At 33.4% G+C, this 19,729-nt stretch overlaps 1 protein-coding gene across 1 annotated transcript in view; it reads left to right on the top strand.

The window, feature by feature from the left end:
- The window catches only part of LOC124366481 (endothelin-converting enzyme 1-like), a 101,790-nt gene that overhangs the window by 59,884 nt on the left and 22,177 nt on the right, over positions 1-19,729 (top strand). Inside the window, exons 4-11 of the mRNA XM_046823068.1 lie at positions 983-1,131; positions 6,447-6,509; positions 13,919-14,119; positions 15,518-15,645; positions 16,741-16,844; positions 17,947-18,068; positions 18,173-18,271; positions 19,459-19,646. Of these exons, the coding sequence (XP_046679024.1) occupies positions 983-1,131; positions 6,447-6,509; positions 13,919-14,119; positions 15,518-15,645; positions 16,741-16,844; positions 17,947-18,068; positions 18,173-18,271; positions 19,459-19,646 (1,054 nt within the window). The remainder of the gene's footprint in view (positions 1-982; positions 1,132-6,446; positions 6,510-13,918; positions 14,120-15,517; positions 15,646-16,740; positions 16,845-17,946; positions 18,069-18,172; positions 18,272-19,458; positions 19,647-19,729) is intronic.

Here is a 19,729-nt window from a genome sequence, read left to right as displayed (position 1 = left end):
CAAGCCTGAATATGTGCTCTGAAACTACTTGATTCAGCAGGCAGTCTGTTGTAGACTCTATCACCTGCGTATGTAGACTCAACAGTAGAACTACTATGTTATGTGATTGTATTGTGAATGACCTATTGTATATTGTAAGTAATGGTTTTTAAAAACTTATGCATCCTATATATTTCCCATTTGTTAAAATTGTTGTACATAATAAAGTTATACACAAAAGTTATAAATAATTTATTGAACTTTAAAAGTCTTTAAGGCTTATAATTATTTTAGCCTTAATAAAATATACTTAAATTTCACAAGGTATATGATATTGGATGTGAGATATAATTTTAATTAATAATTTAATTTATAATTTTTGTAAGAGTTCATGTTCACAATGACTAAAACCATGCTAAATGGATATGAATGTTCATACGATAAATAATATAAAACTCACTATACTTAAGCAATTTTTAACCATGTATTTAACTTTTTTAGTATTTGATGGGCATAGTTTGCACTTTTATACATTGCATTTTATTTTAGTTAGATTTATGGTTTCCAATCCTCACTAATCTTATCCTCAATAAGAATTGCTATGTTTAGGAGGTTGGAATGTACTGAGAGAGTTCCAAGTGCACAGTTTTGACCTGAGGTTCCAGTGCTCACTAATCTAATTCTCAATATGATATTGTTGTGTTTAGGAGGTTGGAATGTACTGAGAGAGTTCCAAGTGCACAGTTTTGACCTGAGGTTCCAGTGCTTACTAATCTAATTCTCAGTATGATATTTTTGTGTTTAGGAGGTTGGAATGTACTGAGAGAGTTCCAAGTGCACAGTTTTGACCTGAGGTTCCAGTGCTTACTAATCTAATTCTCAATATGATATTGTGTTGTGTTTAGGAGGTTGGAATGTACTGAGAGAGTTCCAAGTGCTCAGTGTTGACCTGATGTTCCAGTGCTTACTAATCTAATTCTCAATATGATATTGCTGTGTTTAGGAGGTTGGAATGTACTGAGAGAGTTCCAAGTGCACAGTTTTGACTTGAGACACACTTTCACACGCCTTCACTCAGAGTTTGGAGTGTCACTGTTCTTCAAGGTGGACGTGGTTCCGGATCCTCGTAGCCCTCAAGACTATGTGGTCCAGGTGGTGAATTTATCATTTTTTAATTTGTTGAAAATTTTTTTTGTGATGTTTGTTTGAAATGCTCTAAATGTCCTCTCTATAGTCGAGATCACTAAAATTGGAGTTAATGGAATTTTAAGTAATAATAATACTTACACAAGTATATTTTAGGGTTGAAAGTGATTTAGAGAGGAAAGTTTTGGGGTTCGGAAATGTTATAAGAATTATAAAGAGTGCAAACCTTATAATTTTTTAAATTTTATAGTGTTATCATGTAAGTTTATAAATTAAAGCTCTCATAAGGCGAATGCTGTAAACTGTAGCTTACCTGGTGTGATAAGAAATTCTAAACAGCACAGACTCAGATAAGTATGAGTACAAGAGAAATCATGTAGAGTATTACGATACAAGTGAGATTATATGCCCAAGAACATGACCGTAACCATTTGAGGACCACTAGATGATGCATAACACATGGTTAGTACGTGCGAAAAAACTGCCATAACAACATTTTGTCCATCCTGCGTCCTGTGTTCTGTTGGGAAAAGACCGCAGTACAAAATATCCAACTGTTTTGTTGTTACGCCTAAACAAAAATCATTTATGTTTTACTGTCTTAAAAACTTTGTTTAGTTGTTGTTAATTGTGTTCTGGTCACCCTTATTTTGTTCTACCTTTAAACAGAAACAATCATGCCTTATATTGTATCAAAAGTTTTATTAACCTCTAAAAACTCCCTTTTTCTGACAGGAGTAAAACATTTTTATACTAACTCCATTGTTTGATATCTCATTGTGATTGGGAGAAAGGTGAAATTAGGTGCCTTTGAAATGTTTCCGCCCAGCATACTGTCTAACCATAGTTCAAATTTGTACCATTGTTCAAACAGTATCCATTTTGGATAGAGTGGACAGAGATCGGTTCTTTTGATGTTGTTGGTCTTGTCTCATCAAGATATCACTCAGTTCGGGTGGTCATCACTGTTCAAATTTATGAGATGTCCCCAATCCTCATTTTGGGGAAGTGAGATGTAAGTTATATGTCTACCAAAAATTTCCTCTGGATATGTTATTACATATTCCTAAGTAAAATTTTTTTATATCCTAACCGTTGAAATGATAGGATGGGGGTGGGATATTTGGAACAGACTTTGCTAAGGATGGGGGTGGGATATTTGGAACAGACTTTGCTAAGGATGGGGGTGGGATATTTGGAACAGACTTTGCTAAGGATGGGGGTGGGATATTTGGAACAGACTTTGCTAAGGATGGGGGTGGGATATTTGGAACAGACTTTGCTGAAGATGGGGGTGGGATATTTGGAACAGACTTTCCTAATAGTTTTAAATATAACTATCGATGTTTAATTTTGTTTATGTTCAATACAACAAACATGCATTTGATAGTTTAAAAATTATATACTCCAATCTACAAATGATGCAGCTGTATCTATCATTTAGGCAACAAATGGTCAAACTAAACAATACAACTAAACAAAAAGCGGTGTGCCAACTTTCCAGCCGTAAATAACCTAATATAAACGGACAGTTCACTAAACTAACAATCAATCACTCTGTCTAAGTAATGGTAGATCAGTAGTTTCCACTTCTAAATTTGGTTTTGTGGTTGACCTCATTAGACCAGGACAAGTTAGGACCCTGTTCAATCATTTTAGCTTTGGAGCATTTAATCTAATCTGTTATTTTAAAATATCTTGTTGGGTTTTCAAAAGAAATTTTAGAAGAGATTTATTATTTCCTAGTGTTTGTAATTTTATTAAAAAATGCTACTTAGGTAATAAATTAGGGCAACAATATGAAATTAATTGTTGTGTTTTAAATGTATTGAATTAAGAGTTGCGAAGGATTTAGGTTGAGATTGTTTGATTCTATAAATTCAATGTATCCTATAAGAGATAGAATCTGTTCACAGCTTGTTACCACGAATCACTTAACAGAGTCCCAGATTTTGAGAATTTATCGTGTGGGATTCCACATTATGTTCTCTGCTATTTGTGTTGGATCATATCATTCATTTTGCTTGGACCAGGACTTGTAACCATGACTAAAAGTAAGGTAAAGTAAAAAATGTCTTATTTTAGACCACGGACCAACCATTTGAATTTGCATTCCAAACCACAACCAACGGCTGGACAGACTAGCTGCTAGCAAGGACAGGGTCGCTCAGCGGTCACCCATCCAAGCAGCAGCTACGCTCGACGTTGTTTCATTCCGTTATCTTGCGATAACCGCTGTACTCTGCTATGCTGCGCCATTGGTTAGGAAAATTTAAAGCACTTGTATATAATTTCTTTTCCTTTCAAGTTCCTTCAGGAATGTGCAAAAACTTTGTAGAAAGATCATGTACTCTTAACTTCTACTGCAAAAATTAACATTTGTATCTATTTATTCTTCATGATAAGCATCAGGAAATGTACTTATTAACGTTTATATTCATGTTGAGATGTGATTTGGTGTCCCAGGGTACTGTCAGTCCAAGTAACATCATAAATGTTAACCCAGCTAACATTGCTGTCCAATCAGAGCACAAAGATGCAACTGCTTCTGGCAAAAATTTATAATGAAGGTTTCCAAAATCCATGGAAATCTTCCTTTTTATCACTACTATGTGTGACTTATGGATGGTACATCTTCAATTCAAAATTTACAAGAAAGGCTTACAAAAAATTATTTATTTATGTAAAATCCAAATTTTGAGCAATTAATTTAAATAAATGTAACACTAAAAAACTTTTGCAGATATTATCAGGCTCAGTGGGCAATAAACTGTGTGGGGGGAGAGATTTAAATGAATTTTACTAAGTTAAAAGACACGAAGACAAGTTTTAAGACAATGGCAAAGTTAGAAACTTAAGATTACTTACTTTACACTTAAATTTAACACAAGATATATTATATACTGAAATAAAAACCATATTTGGATAGGAAGGGAGAAGGTGTATATAAAGAGGTGAAGCCACACACTGAAGGCGTCTTTACTTGCCACATACAAACAGCACGGTACATCTCAGAGATGTCTCATCCTCCCAAAGGACTGTCGTAGGGTTGACACATTTATAAGTGAGAGCAGTGTTGAAGTACAAACACAGTTCATACCCAGAGTCATTTGGCATCATGTGGCAAAGCCACATTCAACAACACCCACAAACTTCTATACTTAAAGCGGATCAGGTAGTCCTCACTAGTTCATTGAGAATTAAGGCGACATGTAAACGTTTTTAAAGAGAAGGGGAGGGGTGACATGTGCTCTGTCCGTTGAGACCCACTCACTCGTGAGTCACATTTAAGAATATAACAGGGGAGAAGCGACACGTCAGTGACCCATGGTATATCACAGCCCATTGAGCATTGTATGTAAAAATAAAATTATAAACTAAATTAATCTAAAAGTAAAATTTTATTTAATTAGATAAAGAAACAGAGTTATAAATATTATACATTTATAAACTATACATGTTTGACTGATTGATTTTAAATAAAACCATTTATACTCACTACATAATTTAAAATCATTTTCTTTTTCCTCTAATTATTTAATTACATAGTGTATTACAAACTTAAGAGTTTATATAATAAATTGTATGTGACACCTCAGTGTTAACCCTCCATCGGGCGCTAAACGGAGTTTTCCTCCGTGTATTTTTTATTATTAAAAATAGTACTACTTTTCTGATGTTGGCAGTCGTGTTCCGCAGTGTACTTCACGAGCATCTTTCGGGGAAGCGAAACAATAGCCTCCCGCTTATCTTTGTCAAAATCTGCCAGTATGAGGTCTATTTCCGTGCGAGACTGGACAATTCCTCCTTGAGCGCCCGATGTCGTGTTTGTAGTCCTTGGACGAAATCTCCGTGAGCGCCTTATAGTGTTTAGTTTTTATGGAGTAATAATCCTTGTGCGCCTAAATGTCTGACCTGTGATGGTTTCTTTTTAAGTTTTACAATATATTTTATTTGAATTTTGTGAAATGGAGAATGAAGACGAGAGACTTGTCAGTACAGTACCCGTGTGCTAGGGAACATTTCAGTACTGTTTATGGAGTGAACATTGTCGTTATAAGAACCAGAAGGAAAATGTTTTGAAACTTTGTGTAGTGTTAAAAAATTTTTAGTAAAGAATAAATTTTGATTTTAGAATAATAATTGACATTACAATTGTATAATATCTCAAGAATTGAAGTAAGTTGTTTTTGTAAGAAGTTAAAAACTAAGTTAATTTCCATATATTATTACGGAAGGTTAAACATTTTTACAATTAATTGCATTATTCCTTAAAATAAATCATGTTGTTACCATACAATAACATTTTTTTAAATTTCGAAATTCTTATTTGGAAAATTCATTACATAAGAGAGTAATTTTTATTTAAATTCTAAAAATGAATATATTACATTGTAATTAAATCAGTATGAATATTTAAACAAATAAAAACAGTTTAAACGACTATAATATCCATTATTCACTAACCTGGAGGAAACCTCCGTGAGCGCCTGATGGTGTTTCTAATTTTAAGCGCCCGATGGAGGGTTAACGCCCCAAAATTTCAACAAATAAATTAGTTTAACCTAATACTACGAAAATGTCTTATTGTTACTTTAGTGATTATTTTAACCACCTTTATACTGGTAAGACCTCCACAATATGTAACAATGCTGCCGTACACATCAAGTGCCATCCGGATTAATATAGGCATTAAGGCCACTTCAGAAGAAAGGGACAGGAGTTCTGCCATAGCCTGTATATGCATTAAATTGAAGCCCGCGGTGATGCGACAACACCGGTGTTGTCGCAGCCACGTTTACGGAATGCGCTGAAATCAGCAATAGTTGTGTTGTACGCAGGCCTTGAGCAGTCTAAAAGCACCATGTACTTTGTTAATTACTAAATGAATCGCCTAGGCGGCAGCACCTCTCAGAGTACCATCCTAAGATGAAACGCGCTCTGATTGGTCTGGAGCCTTGGCAGTGGGAGGATCGGGCGATGTTGAGGGCATGCTCGGGGAGTCGGCTAACTTGTGCGGAACGCGACAGGCGTTAACTTAGGCCTTCTCCCCCTCTCTCTCTCTCTCTATCCATATTTTAACTTTTCGGAAGCCAAATTCGAAATTCTTAATTATGTATTAATCAAACCTAATTATTTTATTAATCTAATTCAAAGAGTGTGCTAATTTTAATAAATCATATATTAGTTCGACTCCGTTGTTTTATTTTGAAAAGTTTATACAACCTTCCTCGCCACGAACCCAAGAGAAGATCTTTCCCCTCCCACTGGGCAAACGAAGGCAACCTACCATATGTAGTTATTGGTGTATTATTTTTCAGATTGTTCCAGCTGATTTGGGGCTTCCAGACAAAAGCTACTACTACAGAGCTCATAACGCTATGGTAAGTTGTATGGCAATTCCTTAGTATTTTCCTTCCTTTAAAATATTAGAAATTTGTTTTGATATAGTAAAACCAAAAGTAGTATATAGTAAAAAGACTTACAACTTGTGTTGGCATGCAACACATTCCCAAACAGCTTAGCATATTTGTCGGGCGGTTACTGAAATCAAAGGCAAACTTTTTCTTTACTGAAAATGCAGAATACTGGGTGCAAAGTGCCTGAAAAAATAGGCTACATAAAAGTGATAATATATATACATTGTATTGTGTTAAAAAACATTACATTAACAGTGTTCCATTTAAATTCCATTTAAATTCATGAAATATATTAACCCTAGAACTGGCGGTCATTTCATCCTGTAGTGTCGGGCTGTTTTGGAGCTTCGCGCAAGGTTTTTTTAAAAAAATTATTAAAAATATAAAATAAAAGCAATATAAATAAGAGTATACATTTTTGTGTTCAGAATTAAACGTATAATTGCACTATATTGTAAAATTAACCATCAAAAATTTTCTAATAAACACTTTTTTTAATCAAATATAAAATTTACGAAAAATATTTCTTAAATTTGGGGGGGACCATACCTAGCAAATGAAGTTATAGTGAGAAATATTTATAAGTGAGATAGCCATTCTGTGTCAAATTTTATCTAGTTTCAGAAAAACATAAACATTATACACATTCATGAAAGCATCATAAAGCTATAGAACAAAAAGCAGCGATGCGTATAAATTCTGAAAATCGGGTGTACACGTAAGACTTTGGTAAAACAAGTTTTGCTAATACATTTATCTATGAATACATGTTATTTTGCATATGTTATTACTTAGAATAAAATAGAATATACAGTAGTAATGAAATAATTACCATAAATTATTTTTTGAAAAGTAAAATAAGTTAAATTTTGCCATTATTCAAAAATTTTGCGAAAAATTTTCATTCAGCAAAATATAAAATAGTTTCTAAAGCTTGTACTATATCAAAATTTATAAATTTATGATTTATAAGTAATAGGAAATATTATGTAGTTAGAAAACTATAAATATAACTAAAGATATTGAAAAAATATAGAATAACCCAAACAGAATAACTGTTATTATATTATATAACCAAAGAAATTACAGGAAATATATATTTTATTGTGAAAACTATCTATTTACCAAAAATAAATAGTTACTTCAGAGCTAAAAGAGTGATATAAATAACGTTTAGTAAGTGAAAACAATAACAAACTATGTGAAATGAATTTTAGCCAAGTCATTTTGCCATAGCCTACACAAAGCCGGTAATTTCTCAAACATATTTCAGTAAATAGAAATTGATTTATTCTAAAATATATATGTTTACACTACTACGACATCAAACAACACACTACACATTAAATACGACACTAAAAACACGCGTAAAACTATTAAAACTTACAAATATCCACAGCTCGGCACGAAAGTGATACAGAACGGCAGCGGCAATATGGCGGTCACAACAAACGGCGTCGCGTTTTCTTTTACGTTCAAAATAACAAGCTTGCTACGTCATAACCATAATACAAAGAGGAATAAAACTCATCTGTTCCTTTGCATTTTTCTTCCCGAATCCAATGGTGCATGAATTATATCGATACGTTACCGGAGTATATTATAAAAAGTAATTATACGAGGGAATGTTTGATCGACAAATTTTTGACGGTTAACACCACAAAAGCGGCATTAACCGACATAATTATGTCGATTAACAGTTCTAGGGTTAAATGTATGAATTACTATACTAACAATAATTTTTTTTTTCATTCACAACTATGTTTACTAAGCCATATAAATCAAGGAGCTGTTTGTATTATGTTAACACAATGTAAATTGGATTTTACCTCATCCGAAAATGCTTGAATGATGCAACTGTTATTACCACAAAAGATGTGCTCGTGATAGTTATCATTATGAAATTTTGTTATTCCTTTTTGGTTTTACTACCCACACCAAAATCGGTTGAGACAGGAAAAGAAGTAAGAATATACAGAGTACAATATTATATACTAGGTCTACAGGCCTAGGGATTTATTAGGGACTGCAGTTAATTCTTCTCTAGCCTGTTCTTTACAGTGGTGATGCCAGAAGATTGGGAAGGGAAGAATGCCTACAAGCGTGTGGTTGCCATATTGATTGGCAGTACCAGTTACTTTATATTAATAATTTTCCACATAGTTTATTTTATATTATATGTGTGTGTTAGTTGTGTTTTTAGTAGGACTGACAGTACACTTGAGAGGGTCCCCTGTTACAGCCAGTACACAATGACATGTTCTCACTCATAAGTTCACCACTACAGTTGAACTTTCCTTTTGACACACTATATTCTTTACTATATTGTTAATACTATTCTTACTATAAAATGAATTATATAGTGCAATATTTCAAAGAAAAACTTTTGACTGTAAATGCAAATAAATCAACAGCTGTAAATTTTACTTCAAATAAAAAAATCATCCTTTGAAATTTAAATAGCAGTTGACAATTTAGTGATACCAATGTATGATTAATTCTACAAAATTTCTCGGATTGATTATCGACAAAAATTAAATTGGAATGACCATATAACTAACCTTTGTTTAAAATTATCTAAAGCTATATTTATGATTAGGAAACTGTCTGAATTCTGCAATGAAAAAGTTATTAAAATGGTACATTATGCATTTTTTTTACTGTATATTGGTTTATGGTATTGAATGATGGGGAAATACATTTATACAAAAATAAGCAGTATGTTATATTTCTGGTATTGGTTATAAACATTCATGTAAACACAAATTTCAAGAACTCCACATTATGAAAGTCCTTTGTTTAGTTGTGTATGAACTGTTGCTTTAATGCGCACTAGTACACCTACTTTAAGTAATGATAGTTATAGTATCTTGTCAGGAAATGTAAATAAGATCAATGGTCAAACTAATTATATTAAGAAAAAGAAAGATGATTTAAAGTTGAAAAAAGATTCTGAAAAGTCAAATTTCACAATTTACCATCAAAATTGTCAATGCCTCTCTAATAAAATATGTATTTTGGAAAATATTTCAATTGAATTAAATTTAGATTTTTTATGTCTGTACTGATGTCTTACTGGATGGAATATAATGAGATATGTACATACTCAATCAATGACTTAAAACATGTAACCAGTTATTGTCGAACTTCTAAGATCCACGGAGGTACAGTAATGTTTTCTAGGTATGATCCAACACATCTTAAAATAATGGATGACATCAATGGCTCTGTGGAGCTAGATTGTGAAATTGCATGTGTGTTGAAATTTTGGAAGCTGAGCTTGTATTAGTAACTGTGTATCGTAGTTGTAATGGTAATATTGAAATTTTCTTTCACATCATGGAGAAAGTATAATATCGTTTAAATAAGCAATGTGTTGTCTGTGGTGATTTTAACATGAATTTTCTGGGCATGAATGATAAAAATACAGTGAACTTTGTAAATCTCTGTTGTATGTATGGAATAAAAAGAACAGTTTTTGAGCCTACTAGAGGTCTCAGATGCCTGGATAATATTTTTACTTCTCTTGATAATAATTATACAACGATTGTAGTTAATAAGCATGTCAGTGATCACCTTGCACAACTTTTTACATATTCTTTTGAGGTTGATCTTGAAAGTAATTTTTGTAATAAGAGTTTTAAAACTATAACTAAAATAACTGAAGCAGGCATTAGAGAATTTAAATATTATTTATTGAAAGAAAATTGGAAGGAGTGTTTATGACAGACGATGTTAATGTTGGCTTTAGTGCATTTGTACATATTCTAAAATATTACTTTGATATATGCTTTGTAAGTATGTTGAAAAATAAAACAACAAAAAATAAAAAAAAATACATAGGAAGTGTCATTGGTACAATACTGAGCTTCAAAGAATCAAAGATAGATTAGATATTCTCTACCATTTTTCAAAAGAAACGAATATTGCATGGTACAAAAAATGAATATAATACCTTGAAAAACATGTACAGGAGTAAAATTAAAGAGGCAAAAAAGCATGCAAATACTAGTTTAATAAACAATGCCAAAAATAAAACAAGTGCATTGTGTTGTATTGTAAATAGAAATAAAAAGTGTACTACAAAGGAAAGTGTAAATAATAATTTTAAGCCTGATGATTTTAATGAATTTTTATAAATGTTGCCAAAGAATGTGTAAATGTGAACCAAAATAATTATAGTTTTAAGTATTATTTAAGTCAGAAAATTGTGCCTCATGATACAAGCTGTTTTATTTTTAGAGGTATAACAAAGAGTGATATTTTAGATATAATAAAACAATTAGCTCCTAAAAATAGCATGGATCATTTTGGTTTGACGAATTGTTTAGTTAAACAAACAATAACTTATTTTGTAACACCATTGACTGTTTTAATTAATAATAATTGTTTAAATTTAGGAATATTTCCTGATGTTTTAAAAATCACCAAAGTTCATCCTATTTTTAAAAAAGGTAAAAGGAATGAAATAGGAAATTACAGGCCAGTTGCTATTGTGCCGGTTTTGTCTAAGGTCATGGAATTAGTCATATGTAAACGGTTATTACAATTTTTGGAAATGGAACATCTGCTTTGTAGAGAACAATTTGGATTCCGAAAAGGGTAATCAACAGCTCAAGCTGTTATTTCTTTAGTTGATATGGTTCTAGACTGTTATGAAAAGAAAGACTTTGCTGCTATAACTTTCTGTACCCTTAGCAAAGCTTTTGATCAGCTTTTTCTATGTAACAGATCATTCTATTCAGTGGAAGAGTACATCTCATAACATTTTGATTAAAAAACTAGAACATTATAATATTAAGGGGATAGCTTTAGATGTACTTAGCTCTTACTTAAAGAATAGATCTCAATATGTAGTAGTAGAAAAAGATATATCTCTGTGTAAACCAATAACCTGTGGAGTCCCACAGGGCTCTGTTCTGGGGCCTTTGCTGTTTTTAATTGTAGTGAATGATTTGAGTGTAAATGTACCTGCGAATATTGTTTTATATGCTGATGATACCACTATAGTAACTACAAATAAAGATTATAACAAACTCTTAGAAGACTACAAATTGAATATTAATCTTGTAGAGAACTGGCTCACTGCCAACAACTTGATTCTAAATAATGATAATACAACTTCTCTAATATTTAGCCTCAGAGAAGATCCTAATGGGACACAAGAAGATATATTTCCAAAATTTTTAGGTTTGACTTATGATCCTAATTTAAATTGGTATCAGCAAATTGTAGGGGTTAAAAGTAAACTAAGTAAAAGTGTGTTTGCAATTAAGCGTTTTTGTGGTGATCTTGAGGAGAAAGCTCTTATACAATCTTATTTCGGACTTTTTCACTGTCACTTAAATTATGGTTTGATTGTTTGGGGCTCTTCTCCTTACGCAAATGAAGTATTCATCATCCAAAAAAAGTTGCCAGAATATTGGCAGGAGTCAATAAATATCATAGTTGCAGAGAACTTTTTAAACGTTTTAAACTTTTGACATTATTTTCTTTATATATACAACAATGCCTACTTTACCTCCGAGTTAATTTAGATAAAGTAAACCTAAGGAAAAATGTTCACAATTATGAAACAAGAAGTCGTAACAATATCAACTTACCTCAAACTAGACTAGCTAAAACGGACAAAAGCCCAATGATGATGGCTATTAGACTATATAATGAGTTACCATTAGATATAAGGATGCTAAGTGATATGGAATTTAAAGCTAAACTAAATTATTTTCTATGTAACAGATCATTCTATTCAGTGGAAGAGTACATCTCAACAGTGTGGACAAAACAAGACTTTTAGAATGTTCATTGTATTACAAAAGTTGTAACATTGTATTGACGTGCCAATGTATTTGTGTGAAATATTTTCTGGCAGAATAAAATTCTTATTCTTATTCTTTATATGGCTATGTCAAACAACTTAACATATCAAAACATCTGCAAATATAACACAAGGGGTGCAAACAATATTGTAACAAAAAAACTGACATCCAAACAATATTCATTAGCAGCATTATCTCATGGACCAAAATTGTGGAATGCCATTATTGACCATGACCAAAATAGATTAAGATCACTGCCATTTGGTATTTTCAAAATACAAATTGGCTCTTTTCTCTTTTAACATCCATTTTATGAATTGGATGAGTTTTTTGGGATTAATGATGAATTAAACAATTACTGTTGATATTATGGAATTGTTTTATCTGTGAAGGATCAGGATTTTTCCGGATGTTTGCTATCATTCAGTGAAACATTAAATCAGTAACACTACGTTTCGAGATCTGCAATCCGATCTCTTCTTCAGGTAAATAACTAACATAATACATAATTAATTACAAACTGGTTAAAATAAACAAATCATACTAAAGCGTTGTGGCACGCCCAAATCAGGAATCACAGCCACATGTTGTTTGTCAACTTCACTAACTCTAAAAATGCACTTAATAAAAAACTATACACAACACTAATCATTAAAACTGTACTATAGAATACAGGTCACTATACGTCTGCATTTGTCTACCAAACACCTACGACTGATCAGAAGCCAATAGCAAATGGCAATCGTCAAAACAAAAAGAAACAAGATGGCAGAAATAAAAAGGAAGGGGACAGAAATGGGCCTTTATTAATAATAATAATAATAGTAATATTGAACCCCATGCTAAATGAACTTCTTAAAACCATATTGTGACGCCGCATTGGTTTATTGCAAATATCTGATCCGTTTGATACTTTTGGTTTTCTTTTTAATTCATTTTTTAGAATTGGCAACCAAAGCGGCCTAATCTCGACTGATGGTTGACTGAATAGTTGGTCTGCCAATTTAATGTATGTTGCCTCAATTAATTTCCTTTTGAAGAAATGTGGTTCATTTCAGTTTGTAATTATGTATTAGGTTAGTTATTTACCTGAAGAAGAGACCAGATCACAGATCTCAAAACATAGTGTTACTGAATTTTTGTTTCACTGATCAATGGCAAATGTCCGGAAAAATCCTGTTTCCTTCACAATCCTTCCATCGTCAAAAATAAACTTCAAACAAAGAATTTTTATCTGTGTTGTAAAGGGGGTTTTAATTACTTTGTTGTAATTGATTTTTTATTTATTTAGTGTATTACTTCTTTTAAAGGTTTGGACGAACTGGAGGATTGCATTAGTCTTAACATTGAATTGTTCAATGATTATTTTTCAATGTGACAATGTATGACAAATTGCTGTGTAATCTTTACCAGTAATAAATAAGTTTCATTGAGTATCATAAGTTTCCGATTCTCTCCTTCTAATGTTTTACCTGAGATGTTAGGCAGGATCATACAATTCTGGTACGTGCTGACGTTTGGTGGTAAAAGGTAACATGTTTGTCTGTGGCACAGCCTGTGATGACGTACAAGAGGTATCTGAAGGACGTGGCCCAGCTGCTAGGAGCCACCAGCAGTGACGCAGCCACCTTCAGCGAGGACATGTTCAACTTTGAGAGGAGACTGGTGGAGGTCACACCGGACACTAGGGATCTGCAGCCTCTTCAGGCAGCCAACAAGAACACTGTGGGAGAGCTCAAGAACTGGGCACCTTCGGTGAGTTAGCCGCATTAAATTGTATTTATTAGGACTATTTATTCACTAAATACCAGCCTATCACTCTTCAGACAGCCAACAAGAACACTGTGGGAGAGCTCAAGAACTGGGCACCTTCGGTGAGTTAGCCGCATTAAATTGTATTTATTCACTGAATACCAGCCTATCACTCTTCAGACAGCCAACAAGAACACTGTGGGAGAGCTCAAGAACTGGGCACCTTCGGTGAGTTAGCCGCATTAAATTGTATTTATTCACTGAATACCAGCCTATCACTCTTCAGACAGCCAACAAGAACACTGTGGGAGAGCTCAAGAACTGGGCACCTTCGGTGAGTTAGCCGCATTAAATTGTATTTATTCACTGAATACCAGCCTATCACTCTTCAGACAGCCAACAAGAACACTGTGGGAGAGCTCAAGAACTGGGCACCTTCGGTGAGTTAGCCGCATTAAATTGTATTTATTAGGACTATTTATTCATTGAGTACCAGCCTATCACTCTGAGGGCTGACTCAGTCATGGTCAGATGTATGTGGCCCTATCGCATAGAAAATTGTTCAAGGATGTTCAGGTAGACATTAAATCTCAAGGTCAACTCACATCCCATGTGGTTTGGAAGGAAGTATTGTGAAATTAGATATTCTTTTCTGTGAACAAGGTTGGAACACCATGTCAACTGATTACAATTTTTTTTATGATATGTGATTTTTCTTGCAACATAAAAAATATGAGAACTGATTTCTTGACAAAGTATATTCTCCTCATATACTATGTTCTCCTTTGACAAGATAAACAATTACTAACATGTGCCTCCTCCCCTCCCCCCCCCCCTCACTACTAATTGCAACATAGAGTAATGCACCGGTGCAGCATGGGTCCACTAGTAGAAGTGAAAAAATGTCACACACTTTCCATTACACTATATTCAATAATCAGTATTTTTGCCAAATTTTTGATAGATTGGACATTTAGATTCTATTGCCACGTGCTATCTTGTCAAATAGCCTACTCATTACACATAACAATTTTTTAGAGCTAAAAACATCAAGGATATCATTGATCATCACAGAACAATTAGATTAAACTGTAATACACTCGACAATTACAACAAATTAATAATAGAGTACTAGTTGCTGATTGTAAACAAACCAACTGAAATTAGTGATTTTCTTTTTTGCTTAAATATGTTACACAGGAACTGTTAACGGACAACAAAAGTGTGAATTATTTTATAACACAGGGAAGGTTAATGATGAAATAGTACATTTAATGTTTTTGTACAGTTTTTTATAGTTAGTATTCCTGTTATGTGGGTTTTTCTTTCTTTTAATTTTTTTAACTGAGCCCTTATACATGTTTTTATAAAAAGGATGAATAACAGTGATGTTGTTGACAGATTCCGCTGCATGACGTGTTGTTGGCCAAGTACCCAGAAGCTAACATTGATGACACAACAGAGATCCTGATACCGTTCCCCAACTACCTCCAGAACATCTCCAATCTTATCTCTACCACAGACAGGACGTAAGTCTACACTACAACCATTTTGGTCGCTTTAACCCTGTGTTGATAAAAAGTATTATAATTACTTACAGCCGTTACCATCATATAGGGTCTGAGAAATATCTGACCTCGACTTTCGGCAAGAACAAAGTCACTCAACAGCAATACTCTCCTCCACTTGCCACTGCCGTCGCCCAATGCTCCTCCTGCTTCAGGAAACTTTCCTTGAACTCATTTTTCAGAATGGCAAACAGATTACTCATCGCATTTTGTTTCATTGTTCTACATCCTCAAATATTTTTCCATTCCGAAGAATTGTCAGCTTTGTAAAGAGCCAGGAATGTTAAAGCTGTCAGATACTGTGTTTCATTAAAAATTGTTATAAACTTTGATGACTGAGAGTGTACATTGTTATGGTCTAGGATCCAATCACATCGTACCTGAAGCTCGTCATTTCTTTCACACTGCATTTTATAGCCGCCCTAGTACTCAAGGTAATATTCCTTGTGGAGCGTATTTGTAATGAACAATGCTGTCCTAATAAAAATATTCAGCATTGCATTGACTTTCTCTTCATTTTTTTAACTGTTTCTCATCAGGGCAAAAAACACCATGATCAAATTCTCATCATGAGACTTTCATTGTGAAGACATAACACAGCTTTTGTTTCAGGATCACATCCATAAATCCATAATTATTTAACAAACCTAGGTTGTCCTGTGCAATTTTAACATGGAAAGTCTTTTGGTCGTTCATTAACAGCCAAGGACAAATTTTCAGAAAAACAGTTAATTTTAAAACCTTTATTTGAAATTTCACTAATTTTAGATAGTAGGATGCTAAGATCTAACTTCTGCACAGTCAATCAATAATTCTCTTTGACTGCCACACAAGCATGTTTACGGTTTGCAAGATTTCTGGACTTGGCAAGCCTGGGGACCAACGAAGGGAAGTCAGATAAATTTCAGAGAATCCTGAATATTTAAACAGATATGTATAGTTTGTACAATAATATGACGAACTCATAATATCTCTGAAACATTCCTTTATAATTATTTTTACTAAGTAACTAACTAAGTATCGTTTAAAAACTAAGAAACTCTCTATGGTTTTCAGAGCACTGAACAACTACATGATGTGGAGACTGACAGATAGCTTCCTGCCGTATCTCAGTGAGAAGTTCAGAGACACTGTGGCTGTGTACCGCAAAGACCTGCTAGGTAACAGTCTAGTTGGCACAAACACTTCATAAACAAAATTAAATAGATCTATCTTAATCTTATCACATTAACTCATTAACACGCTTTTATTTTTTTATAAATTAACCTTTTTCAGATGAATTAACGTGACATATTTTTGGCTCCAATAGGCTGAATTATTGTGGTTTCTCTACTAATAGACATCAGGAATTAATACTACTTTAGTTTTAACAATTCATTCACTCAGACCTATTACACACTATATTTCATTTAACACTTACAGAAAACCTTTATGCTGTTATCTAAAGTTGTTGTGCTGTTCAATACTCTATTATGAAGTTGATACATAAAAATTGTTAGGCCAATGAAGTTTAGGTGAACAAAGTATCAATTGGATTTTCATATAAAAAAACAGTATTTATGTCTGGTAAATATAAAATCTGCAATTCTTGGCTACGTTCATTTTAGGATTACTCTCAGTGAAATGTTTGTTCAATATTTATACTTCAAGTAATTAAATATTATGATCTTATTAAAAAATTATGCAGTCTTAAGAAACTGTTATAATAATAGAAAATGAAGCAATGTACAACATTTTTTAATTATAATTCCTTGATAGCAGCACTATACAGAAAATATATCATTTCATGAGGCTGAGAATTTGTTACACTATTCATATTGTATTAAATTCAAATTAAATATCACTTTATTCATGAAATATCACACATTGAGTAGCTTCATGATTGTTGTATTTATAACCATCAAATTAGTTCTAAATCTGCAAAAGAACAAAACAAGAATAATTAGGTAAGTTCAAGCTAAAGCAATTGACAAACATTAGTTCCTTCTTATAAGAAATTACTACAATGAAAAAAGATTTTTTAAATTAACTGTACTGATTCAATGTAGAACAATAAATATTTATCAACATAAATCTTCAAATTTATTAAATACAATCCTAAAAATAACTTATCATATTTCTGATTCATTATTTCTTCTGGGTTCTGAAAAATTGGATGGAAATAGTGAGTGTGTAATGAATCTGAATATAATGAATTGTAATAAATTGATTAGTTGTTTAACTTTCAATTTCAATTCCAACTTTATTTATTCATGGCTTTAGGAGAGCAGCAACCCCTCCAAAGATGGGAAATGTGCATCAAGACCATGCAAAAATTCATGGGATTCGGTTTGGCTGTGCTTCTCCAAAACCATGCTGAGGACTTTGGCAGGGATGTGAAAGTGGTAAGTCGCGCATGTGTTCTGTCTTGCAGTATGTTTTCCTTCTACTCTACTACACAGTTTTAATGCTAGTCAGATCTGCCAACTAACACTGTGTTGGATTACAGGCTGACGAGATATTCAGTGAGATAATGCGAGAGGCTAAGCACTCGGTGGAGAGGGCGGGCTGGCTCCCTCAGGAGCTTCAGGAACATATCATTGGGAAGGTAAGACTTAACACTATTGTGGTGCTTTGTCAAATGTGGTTTTTGTAACTGGTCATATTATTGAAAACTGGACAATGCAGTCACGATATCTGCCTTCCAACTCCAAGACGCCAGACAACAGTCGACTGTCCACGACCGGTCCATCTAGTATTGTCTATGAGTTGTCTCAGAGTATGGACGGAATGTTGGACTTCCCACCCGCATGCAGCCCCTCCCTGCCTGGTCCTGAGGCCTCGCCTTCTCGCTCTCATCTTTCATCGACCCCAACTACACAGTCAACACTGAATGAATCTTTTTTAGCGACACCAGCAATAGTCAATATCATTGTCTTAGTGACTTAACAAAATATTAGCTTTAACTTTATCTTATGAAAATTACTCTAATGATAGTAAAGATAATTTTATACTGGGATTTAAGTTAAATTATATTTTATTTACGAATGTATGACTAGTAATGTTTACAATAGTGGACGATATCACCTCTTACTACAGTACTGCAATAATATGCAAAGTTTTGTGACAAATAAAGATCTGAACTGTTTAATGAGCAAAAAAAAATTAGCAAAAGCGATTTAGTCAGCTAGAGAAAACTTGTCCACGTATTTGTTACACGCATAGTCACAAGTGATACAGCTAAAACCTGGTGAACAGATTCATCAAACAATACACATTTCTGTAGAGCAACAAAAATGGCCTCATGATCTAAGTCTGACTTTGAATCTGAGTTAGAGATAGTGCAGGTTCTGTAACTGAAGTACTTTTTTATCAGTACTATTTATGAACACTGCACTGTACTGACTCTCCATATTCTTTTTGATAAGATCATCGCAAAGGCAAGTAAAGTAATCCATGATGATGAACAGAATAAGGCTTAAAAGGGGATCAACCCTTCCGTTAATACAATTTTTTTAAACTTTAGAGTATACTTTTTAAAATATCTCCCTAACCTTATAACACACCTGCGAATGAGTAAAGAAAGTTAAATGAAACTCCTTTTTATTTTGGCAACATTAAATTGACTTAGTTCGTTTGGAAAACGTGTTGAGGCCATCTTGACTATCAGTGTTGAGGCCATCTTGACTATCAGTGTTTAGGCCATCTTGACTATCAGTGTTGAGGTCATCTTGACTATCATAATTAAATGTTATATATTATTGAGTTGTCCTGATATACCCCTCTCTGTGCTAGCTGATGTCAATGGGACTAGAAGTGGGGTTTCCCACGGGAGGCACTCTGCTGTCTGACGAGAACCTGGAGGACACCTACCGTGAGATGTTCATCATCAACCGGGACTTCTTCCAGAACATAAAGTACGGCATCAACTTCTTCCAGAAACAACAGCAGCTGCGGCTCAAAAAGTTTGATGAGTTTTACAGGTGAGGTTCTCATTTTATGTGCCCTTTCTATGTCTTGCGAATTGTTCTGTTCACATGAATTGTCTTTAATCTAAAAGGAATCT

The sequence above is a fragment of the Homalodisca vitripennis genome, chromosome 7 (genome assembly GCF_021130785.1).
Source record: "Homalodisca vitripennis isolate AUS2020 chromosome 7, UT_GWSS_2.1, whole genome shotgun sequence".
Taxonomy (NCBI): Eukaryota; Metazoa; Arthropoda; class Insecta; order Hemiptera; family Cicadellidae; genus Homalodisca; species Homalodisca vitripennis.
Note: the sequence above shows the minus strand (reverse complement) of the source record. Positions and strands in the feature narration are given on the sequence as shown.